Consider the following 11,765-nt stretch of genomic DNA (forward strand, 5'->3'; position numbering starts at 1 on the left):
ATGTGAATTATCACTTGCCTTGGGTGATACTTGTCTATTAGAGCAAGAATAGCATCTCATAAAGCGGATTAATCTCGACAGTGCCGATGATGGATGAACACTGAACAGGGGGAAGGCCGACTGTAGACCCACAAAACATGTTGAAAAATGGCAGATCAGAAGCTTTAGAATATTATAACAAAGCGGAGAGGTCCGATGTCAAACACTGTCTATGTTTGTTATTCAGTTTAGAGAAATATACTATTTTGGGAGAAAATTTCTGACAAGGGTTTAAAAGTTGTGACTAATGGATTAATCAGTTGTTAATAAATCATTAAGTTTCTCTTTGTGTTTCCACAGACAGTGTTTCATCACTGAGCCATGGTGGATTCTTAGTAACGCAAAGATGGGATTAACTGATATTAACATCAGATGAAGTTCTACATTTCCGCACAGACAGAGAACAGTGGATGTTGTTCCACATCACTTCCACTGGAAGCACGTCAGAGACGATCTCTGATTGGCCAGTATGAAATGAAGAAATGATTAAAGCAAGAAAGGAGGTACAGTACATAAGGGCACCTGTTCCTTGAATAGAAATGATTTCAGGGTTGCCAGGTTGTGGCTGGTGTTTATCCTCCATGACATGATGTGCTTTGTCTCTCTGGCTCTTTGGTTCATCAGGGAGACAGTTTGACCTCTCACCTGTTAAAGGGTCGCAGGATATCTGGAGCAAAATCCATTTAATAACAACTTAACATTTACTACAACAGACTGGATGGATTATTGTAACTTAGTCGCATTATCCAGTCACAGATGAGTTACTGACTTTTGCTGTTCAGACGCATAATTGATGACTTGACTACGAACGACTCACAGGCCAGAGACGTTTTTCACAACCTGTCAACACAAAAGTTTTTCTTATTCACATGATGATCCGTGAAGATTTATCAGTAACAGCTTATAAAACCTTCACAAAGAGAAAGTGTCACTGATTTTTCTTCCTCTCTTCCTCTTCAATCATGTATTGTGTGTCTGTATCTGTCTCTTTTTGTTGCAAATTACAGAAGAAATAAATAATCAAATGAAATCGAATGTGACAATCTGATAAAAGATTAAGAAAAAGTTGAAGGTTTTTCTCTGTATCTGTTTGTCGCCCTCCCAGTGCTCTTATCATCTCTCTGTGTTGTGACTAACAACAGCAAAGTATAAAGTGTAGAAGCTGTAAATTATAAGAACTGAATCGAAGAATGTAGCACTCCATTTACTTATTCACTGACTCTGCTCATACATCTCCTACATCTCAGCCCTCATGCTTCCTGATTCCATACCACATACTAATTATATTCAGTACCACACAGTTATAACCTTATATAGTTCTGTTGTGCAGGTAGTTTGATTTAGAAATCAACATATTTTTCCATTTTATATAAACAGAAAATGATACAACAGGATAATCAGACTCCCACCACGAGGCTTGGGCCGATATTCGATAATATTGGATATCACGATATTTCCTGCCTAATGTGATATTTCTCACAATATCAAAAAAAGTCAGACCTGTGATTGTTTAACTGCTGTTAAGAAACAACTTCACTTAGACGTGAAACATAAAATACAAGTATATTATTTAATATTATATTATAAATATTCTAAGCCAGCCCAAATATCGCCATAATATCGTATATCGTGATATTTGGGCTTGCCTGTGTTCAGATATTGCCCATTATCACCATCATCTAATATCTATTGACTTCACAAAGAGAAAGCAAAATATATATATTTTTATATTTCTCCGAAACACCGCCATCTGCATTTCATTTTCCATTTCCTACCAGCTGTGAGTAGCTTCTCCATTTCCCCTCTGTATTGCATTGAAAGACAATGGTGCACATCAGCAGTGCTGTGCAGTCAAAAGCAGTTTTCGTCTACATACTTTTTTCACTGCGGGAACATACGACAGAGACAAACCTGCTCAGACTCAGCACGTACTTATGGAAATAGGACACAAGGACCTCATGTTCGTTAGTGTTTGTGCAACACAACCTGGCCTCCACATCAACTAATATGTAAACGAGGAACGCACTCAGCTGCTCTTTATAGTATCACCTTTCTAAATCACTGATTTTATAAATGAAACTCACCCACCCAACTTAAAAAAAAAACTAATCAAAACTTTAAGAGTTTGGACTAAATAAGTCAACAGCTCAATCCATCTGTGTCTGCGTGTCAGCAGCCAGACTGTGGACCTGAATGCACAAAGCCATTCAACACATTTATACAAACAAAAGGTGCAAGTCACAATCAAAACCTGAATTATCAAGGCGTCAGCTGTGTCTACACAAAAACATCCAATTAAAAGATGAGTGACAGAGCGGGGGTCTGTCATCAGATAACCCGTCTCCGTCACAAGTTCATTTGGTGTAATTTCTCCAACACAAAGAGGCGCCTGCGTGATATTTGGATAATAGCTTTTAATGCACAAACCATCCAATGTGAGACTTGATTTAATGACAAATCCCTGGGACTTAATTTTGAAGAGCAAGGAAGAGGAAAATATTGAGTGGTTGTTCAAATCGTTGCAACTATCCAGGGAGACAACTCTCTAACATCCGCCATGTTTTGTAGCAGACTCTATTTTGTCAGGGGATATGAATAATGCAGGGAGGCTGCAAAAACACTATCAGCCATACCACTACTTTGACAAGAGGACCAGGAGATAGGCTGAATTCATTTGGAGCACTTCGACTTTTTTCCAAGGCTGGAAAATGACATTTTTATCAGCCTGTTTGCCTACTTGAGTTTTCTTAAAAATTCAAATTAAGGCAAGGATAATGAAACTATAGAGGAATGAGATAAGAAGTTTTAGCTATTATTAGACTCTACTTTCTACTATAAACAGTGACTTCAGAAAGTACTCAGGCCCCTTCACTTCTTGCACACTTTATCAATTTGTAGAATTAATCTTAAATGGGCAAAATTGCCATTTTACTCATTAATCCACATTGAATAACCCATAATGACAAAGTGAAGTGAGTTTTTAGAAATGTTTGCCAATTCATTAAAAATTAAAAACGGAAATCTCTCATGTAAAAAGTATTCAGACCTTGCACCCTCCAGACTGTGGTCATGTGTCTACAACTGGATTGGAGTCCACCTGTGTATATAAGGTCCCACAGTTCACAATATGTATCAGAACAAAAACCAAACCATGAAGTCCAGGGAACTCCTTTAGACCTCTGTGATAAAATTGCAGTGAGACATGAATCAGGCCAAGCGTACAAAAACCATTTCTAAAGCTTTGAGTGTTCCCAGGAGAACGGTGACCTCAATGATTGTGAAAAGGAAGTTTGGAACCACCAGGACTGTCCAATCAAACTGAGCAACCAGGCAAGAAGGGCCTTAGTCATGGAGGTGACCAAGAACCCAACGGCCACTCTAGAGCTTCAGAAGTCGTCCGCAGAGATGGGAGAACCTTCCAGAACGACAACCACCTTAGCGGCACCCCATCAATCAGGGCTTAATGGTAGAGAGGCAAGAGGGAAGTCACTCTGAGTAAAAGACCTGTGACTCCTGATTGGAGTCTGGTCAGAATTGATGTCATGAATGCAGCCGCACACACAGAGGTCCTTGAAGAAAACCCGAGTGCACGCTATCTGAGACAGGGGCGACGACACCGACCCGAAGCATACAGCCCAGCCCAAGAGTGGCCCAGCCGAAGCCCAGACCTAAACGGCACAGAAAGCAGTTCACAGACACTTTCCGTCCAATGCGATGGATCTTGAGTGGATCTGCCAGGAGGAATGAGTTATACTGCCCAAACCCAGAGCTCGTAGAGACTTACCCAAGAAGACTTAAGCAGCTTCTGCGCACTTTTGAATATCAGAGATGTCAGTTCTTGATTTTGGATAAATTTGCAGAAATGTCTAAAAAGAAAAAAGTGATTTCACTTTGTCATTATGTAAAAAGTGAAGGGGTCTGAATTCTTCAGCCTCTGTAATTGTGTTCTGACTTATAACTTTCACAGGCTCTGAGGTCTTGTGCTGCATGTATACACTGTGCATACATTATCTGAGAAGAATGAGAAAACCCCAACCTAAAATCTAACAAAAACACCACGTCCCTGTCGGTGTTGATGTGTTCATTACATTCAGGAGTGTGTTTGCAGTCAGCCGTGTGAGCACATGGAGGTAAAGAAGAAAACGGTGCAAACGGAAAGATTCCCGGGCGAAAATAAGACAAAAAAAATCAAATCAAATCCACAACAGAAACCGCTCACTTAGGAGCAGCGAGGTCGAGGGCTGAGAGCCTCCCATGAACACTCTCATTCAGCGGAGAGAATAAAGAAGAAAAAAAAGAAAAATAATAATAAGAGAGTGGGCTAAATATTTTCGGACAATTCTTACCTTTAGCGCCCGTTTCCGTCACCGCCGCCGCCAGAACAAGGAGAAGAAAATAATCTCTGACCGCGTTCATCACGTTTTCCCCGGTTTACGCTTCTCTAGCTGTTAGTACAGTGAACGTCCTTGGGATCCTCACTTTTCCTGTGGCGGACTGAAGCACTGAGAGCTCCGCCGAGCACCGTCCTCACACACACCGAGCGCTCCTCTCGCTGACTTCAGCCGCCTCGATCTACTCATTCACAGAGACAAGGGGCTTTTAGTTTGCGTACAGACTGACTGACTGACTGGCTGGCTGACTGACTGACTGACTGGCTGACTGCGCTGACTGCGCTGACTCCTCTGGCTGGAGGCTGGAGACTGTGGAGCTGTTGCTGCTGCCGTCGCTGCCCCTCTCTGAGCTCTGTGCTGGGAGCCTCCTCTTCAGGGCAGCGCCGCCGCCGCCGCGCATTCAGCACCGCGGACAGCTCCTAGCGTCGGCCAATGGAACACACCGAGCAAATGAGGCTCCAAGTGTGTGGGACACATTCAGCTGAGACTGTGTAATTAGGCTACATCACAATAACCTGTTCTCAGCACTAAGCGTGTGTTGAACGTATTAAAATCACTCACTTAATATTTTATGTTTATATTTTATGGGGGTTTTTTGCTTACTTTTTATGCAACCATTGAATTCCATTCATTTCATCAGTGTTGGTGGAAACATTCCTGGCAATACAACACTATAAAAACTAAATTTACTGTAAAGTGAGAGTATTCATTTTCCATAATGGTCCCTTTTCAGTTTCAGATTGTTGTTTTCTATGTAAAACAAGGTATAACTGTCAAACAGTGGGATCAAAGAACAATATTTCTTCTGGAACGAAGTTGCATCGCCTGGAAATACTAAAGTTTAAGGTTCTAAAATGACACTTAAGTCCAGAACTTCAGTAAAAGTGTGGAACATATTCAACTGAGACTGTGTAATTAGGCAACATCATAATAACCTGTTCTCAGCATTAGTGTGTGTTAAATGTGTTAAATCACTCACTGAATATTCTATACATTTTTATGTTTTTCTTTTTATGCAATCATTGAATTCAATTCATTTAACCAGTGTTGGTGGAAGCATTCTGATGATTTAGTTAAGTAAAAGTAGTAGTACAACACTATAAAATCTACTTATGGATCATAAACACTTTTACTGTAAAGTAAAAGTAATGGTCCCTTTCAGTTTTATATTGTGATATACATTCAGTAGCCAGTTTATTAGGTTACACTTAACTTTTAGCTGCTTTGCTAAAGGTAAATGACTGGAAAACAAAGGCTGCCTGAAAGGTAGGAAAAATACTTCCCACTGGTGCTATTGTTTGTTCTTCCTCTGATTTCACACATGCAGATCACACATCATGTGGAGTGTGTAATGTCTTGTGTGACACTGAAGGAGCTGCATCAAGCCTGAGAAAATAACCCTGATTATGCTGTAGTGATGCCATGAGATATCTCAGCCTGGACACCGACAGAAAACCTGCATTACAGATTTAGAGGCTGCAGTTTGAAGGCATGAGTCACGAAGAGTCAAAATATCTCAGCTCCCAATTTATCTGCCTTTAAAAAATCTCCCCAACTTTATGAAAATGCCTGGGGTCACCCTTCAACTCTCAGTGGACTGTTACCTCAAAGCTTAAAAATGGTAGCCTGGACTCTGAACTAATCTAATTAACTCTGAACTTTCCACACTTCCTTTCCAACGACAGACTACTAGCTTGTTTGTTGATCTTGGTATTCCATGGAATAACAACTTGGTACTGGGACACAACATGCTATTTGATAGCTGATTTCCAAGACAGTAGACAAAGCTTCAAAACAACGAATAACTCCAACAGATATGATATTTAAGAGACGTAAAAGCTTCTAAAGATCACCAGTGAGGTATTTACTGACATATATTACGTCATAGGATAAAATAGCATTCAACCAAAAACCCATTCAAAGAAAAGAGACAAGGGAACCAGATGCAACTTATTAATTTTAGGGATTCATTCCTGCAGAACTCTGTTGTTAACTTTAATCTATGCATTTCTCAGCTTTGACGGCTTCAAACAATTATGAATAATTCTTGTAGATCAAGTCCTTCATCTAAATCTGATGCGTTAAAACCTAAAAATGATACGGATTACCATTATAAAGAGGTCATTATGCTAATGTTGCGTGCACCGTCTTATCACTAACATCTCCTGTTTGTTGGGTTGGCTCGAAATCCTGTCAAATGAAACAAAAGAGAGGGCAGCACAATGGAAATGAAGTGCTTAAATCAGGCTTTTACAGAGATTAGCCATACAATGACCTGCTCATCAACATGTTTGCTCTCTGGAAACAGCTATGTCTGCATAAAAGAGAAGAAACACTTATGAATCATGCATGAGAATAGACAGTGGCCTTTTGGGAGGGGGGGGGGGGGGGGAATTGTTGAACGTTTCCCGCTGTATGATATGTCTTTGAGCTTCTTCTTCCTGCCATTGATGTGTCTCCCTCTCTGCTTTGACTCAGCAAGCATTGGTTTGACAGTGTTGCATCAGCAGCCCTGTTCAGTTAGCAGTGGTCTGTTACATCCATTGGTTATGAGTCATCATACCGTTGCACCTCTGGCTACTTCAAACCCACTGAAGGCCGTCGGGGCGTTCGGGGGCTTCGGCAGCCAAGGTGCTCCACATCCCTCCGGTGGTGGCCCGGCCTTGCAGCTGCTGCTCACCCCACTGAGAGATGACTCACTACGTCAGTGCGAGAGAAAAGTCTCCAACACAGAAACACAGAGTTTAATCTCCACAACACATTTGCTGTCACACCTTTGGCTCACGGCAGAGAAACTATTCATAGAATTCCACACTCTCTATGTGAAAGGCAAGTCAGACACAGGCATTACTCATCACACTGAAGTCTGTAATCCTCTTTGACCGTGTACACGTGAGGTCTATTCACATATATAAAGCAACTAAAGAGCTTGAGTTAGAGATTTTTTTTTTAAATCATGTATTTGATACATTGAAGTAATAAATCAGCCGGTTTCAGTCCTGTTCCGAACATTGTTCTTCTAAACAACCTTTAACACCATCAGCAAACGACAACAGACTTAGATTTAGATATCTAATTTATCTAAAGACCTTTCAGTCAGTTTGGATAAATCTCGATGTTGAGGTTTCTGGTGGTTGGAGGACCCCTGTGTTTAGCTGATCGTAAAAAGGTTAATAAGATTTTACCATATGAGACCTAACTTTTCCAGGAGCATTAGCTGTTCAATATTTTTACATTCTTGAAAACAAGAGAGGCTGCGTGAGGAAGCTCACAACTACCCTCACTTCTACAATTCAACTTTGAAAAGAATAAGCACAGCAGATGAAGCAGCTCTTGTTCTTCTTGAACGGATGTCACCATTTTGACTTGATTCATAGTGCGCGCCCTCTAAACAACTACGTCTCCAAGTACGCGTCCACGAGCGAGTAGAGCCGAGGCCTCGGTGGTAACACCCCATGATATGTAGCATGAAGGGAAGAGCGCTGCTAGCTACCAAAATGCAGGTTTTGAAAAACGTTTAAAATTGGCTACAGACCTCAAAGATACACACAACGATCAGAATCAATGAGTAAACATGAATTTATTTGTTTTCAAAACAAATCTTTAACGATTACAACTTATTACAGTGAAAGACCTCACACAACTGTCTTTCAAACAGTGAGCAGGAGTCATTTTGATACTTGATTTTTGCATCTATGTATATGTGCATATGCATATATTTACATGTGTGTATATGTTAGCATATTAATTTATGTATATGCATATGTGTGTATGTATGAGCGTGGGTATATGCATGTAAACACTTATATTATAATTACAATTATAAATAATTCTGGAATATATTTTTTTTACTGTGATGGTGCATGTAAACTAATGCAGATTAATGTCTAACGTTTGTGGGTACATATACATTTATTTGTTTATTCACTTATTTATTTATTTCCTTCTGGGAAAACAAGAGAAATCAGCGGGTGTGGGAGGGGTTGGGGCAGAGCTAATGTCTGTGTATGTGTGAGTGTAATTGTGCTGTTGCGCTTTATGTATTGTATCTTGTGTTAAGGACCCCCCCTCCAAGACAAGATGGTTCATCTCAAGGGCTTTATCCTTGTAATAAAATGTATTTAATAATGGGTTTGCTGAGTGTGATGAGCGACAAACCAATTCACTGTTGGTTCATCACACTCAGTAAATCTTTAATCTCTAAAATGTAAATGTTAAAATGTAAAATCTTTAAAGGTTTAATCAAATTCCCAGAGATTATTTGATCAAAGATATTTAATTAAAACATCTGGATTTTTTAAGTAGTTATGTATTTATCTTGAACTTGGACCAGTTACTGGGGCTTCAGGTCTCTTTGTTCAGACTCTCTCTTTGTGTCTTTCTCAGCTTAAACAACCCCCCCACCCCCCCCCCACCCCCCATCCCCCACCCCCCATGTTACCCACGGCTTAATTTCCTCCCTACTGTAGAGTCTGCCAATCACATCCAGTCACTGCCGGTCAAATACCCAAGCACTTTATTTCTTAGTGAAATGCCTTCATCTAGCACAAACAGAGAAAGAGGAAATTGAGGTACAAAGACAGACAGACAGAAGACGTATTACAATATTCAGAAGCATATTACTTTTTTGCTGTATCTGAACTATTTTTGAATGATATGACAAACAAAATATGATGACAGTTCTATTAAAGCTGCTTGAAGCAACAGCACAGGCAGGTGGATCTCAAAGAAAGCAAAAGGAAAGTCAGTTTGGAGGACTCTGAAATCAAGAAGTGACATCAGTAAATGAAACGTCTTCTTCTTCTTCTTCACACAGTATGTGTTGTGTGAAAATACATCTAGAACAGCTCAGCTCACTTTTAAGTTTCAATTTATCATTTAATGCACACGGCTGACAATAACAACACTGAGAGAATGTGCTGTGTGAAATAGGGATGAATTGAAGAAGTCTCAATTAGTGAGAATGCTCGACTGTGAAAATTTGCAATTTAGGCTGAGTTTTTTTTTTTTACATAAAGGAAACATTGCCTAATGCAGTTTTAATGTTCATTTACATACCATCATCATCATCTTTTGCATCTCATTTATACAATACTGAATCATAAGCTGCTACTGTAGCAGCAGGGCAGAGGGACAGTTGGCAGTCTGTGTGTTAATCCAATAAATTTGCTATTGATGTTCAGTGTTCCCAGAGGATGAATCCTCATTGTTTTGGACTCAGATCAAATTTTCCACTTGTACACCAGAAACACTGTGATTGTGGTTGCGATTGATTGATTGTTCTTTTAAGATACAAAACAATAAAAAAAATAATTACCAGTAAAGGATATCTCACATTACAACTCAACTTTTTCAATATTTAGCCAAGACCAACATCTTTCCCTACAAACCCATAAAAGCATTAATCATGCTCTAGTTGCTAGCATAGACTGTAGATAAGAATGGACGTAGCCTCTGTGATGTCACCCACAGGTTTTGAAGCTCAGAGCAGGCTGCTCTGCCGTCGCCATCTTGGCAGCGCCTAACTCCTTGCTAATACAAAAATGGGTGAAAAGGTGGGGACTTCAGTGCATGCCGGTTTTATAACTGTGGTAAATATATACCGTCATTAGCATCTTTAGCACAGCTGAGCATCTGGTCATCTTGCTCGGGGGCTAACCCACGGCTAATTACATTTTCTGGCCAAATAGCTAGTTAACAGGTAAGCTAACAACCCAGGTATAGTGAGCACATGATACCTGCTAATTAGTGCTAACATATAAATAATTTCACTCACCTCAAAAAAACAGGAGCACAGACTTCCTCACATTCTGTCAGTCAGTTAACCACACAACCAGCCATATTATCTGCCTGATGAAAGGTACCTGGTGGGTTTTTTTCAATATTTAACCGAGTCCACCATCTTTCCCTAACCTTAACGTGCCTTAACAAAACCATAAAAGTATTAATCATGCTTAAGCTGCTAGTAGCAGACAGAGAGAAAACAAATTAAACATGTTGACTGTACAAAATTAGTTGTACATGAACTCAACTTTTAAGAAACAGAGCAGCATGTTCTTTCAGCCAGACTGCTATGAAATTGGCAAAGTGCATTCTTGCTGCTGAGAAGAAGAACATTTTTTAATGTAATGTGACCACTTGGCCATTTCAAGCACCACTACAAGTAAAGCCACAGGCAAAGAAGAGAGTCCCAGCTTAATACATCTGCACATTGCTGAATAATAGGTGCTGCTAGAAGCAGCCTCAACAGTCCACCAGCCAAGCGTGCTACCTGCTAATTAGCAAGTTAGACCAGCTTGGTCGCTAACAGCTCATTCCTGAGACATAGATGTGGCAGCAGTTGGTAGAACTCTGTCGTAGATTAGTTTTCTACTCCAGAAAAGGACGGTTATATAAAACTGGATGGTGTGCCAGAGCTAATTTGACAGCTTCCTCCAATTGAGACTCTATGGGACACCATTCAATCACAGCTCAACACTGTCAAGACAGTTTTTGATTGGTCAGTGTTGAACCACACTATTGTAAATGATGGTGCAACTGAGCTTTAATTCTCAGAAGATGTTGTTAGCTCTGTCCAGCACTTGTGTATTATGGAGTGTATTAAATGCTCCAGCCTCTGGAGGACTCTCGGAGGGGCTTTGGTCTAACAATAGACCTGCTTCACTGTGGTTTTATTCTTCCCTTGTTCACTCCCTTTTCTCAGGCAGCCAGAAGTGTGTGAGACAGTAATTAGCAGGATTTAGAACAAGCAGTACACAGCGCGGTGACAGATATATCCATTCCCTTCAGATCAGAGGAGAGAGCAACTTTACTGGATGTGGTGTGAAGTGGAGCAAGTGGCTCAGTTCTCCTTCCTTCTAATAACGGCATCGCATTAAGGCTCCCCTGCACCTTTGCTCTGGCACTGCAGCTTATTTGTCTTAATAAGCGATAGTGTCATGGCTGCTTCTATTAGACATGCGGTTGGGCTGAATGCATTTCCCTTCAGAACCGAGGATAGATTGGCCCGGCCGCTGCTCGAGAAATTATTCTGGCAGTGCAGGCCGGTCTGCCCAGGACAGGGGAGTTAGGGAGAAACATCTAATCAAGGTTTTATTTTTGACTATATGCTCCAAGTATAAACAGGAGCCGCATTGCTAGTTTATTCTTCAGTGTGGTTGTCTTGTTATATAGAGCACAGGGCTTGTATGTGACAACAAAATGTATGGTTAGCATATGTAAAGATATAGTACTCAGTTTCCGAATACAGGCTGTGTGCATTTCTCTGTGGACTGAGGCTTTGATACTTTCACAGTATTAATATAGAAGCTAGAGCTGATCTATAATCACACTACA

The 11,765-nt window shown here is 40.4% G+C and overlaps 1 protein-coding gene across 1 annotated transcript in view; it reads right to left on the reverse strand.

The window, feature by feature from the left end:
- sez6b (seizure related 6 homolog b) overlaps window positions 1-4,859 on the reverse strand; it is a 141,005-nt gene extending 136,146 nt beyond the window's left edge. The window contains exon 1 of the mRNA XM_056374528.1: window positions 4,386-4,859. Within this exon, the coding sequence (XP_056230503.1) occupies window positions 4,386-4,455 (70 nt within the window). The 5' untranslated portion in view covers window positions 4,456-4,859. The remainder of the gene's footprint in view (window positions 1-4,385) is intronic.
- Between the last annotated feature and the right edge of the window lie 6,906 nt (window positions 4,860-11,765).

The sequence above is a fragment of the Seriola aureovittata genome, chromosome 4, assembly GCF_021018895.1.
Source record: "Seriola aureovittata isolate HTS-2021-v1 ecotype China chromosome 4, ASM2101889v1, whole genome shotgun sequence".
NCBI lineage: Eukaryota > Metazoa > Chordata > Actinopteri > Carangiformes > Carangidae > Seriola > Seriola aureovittata.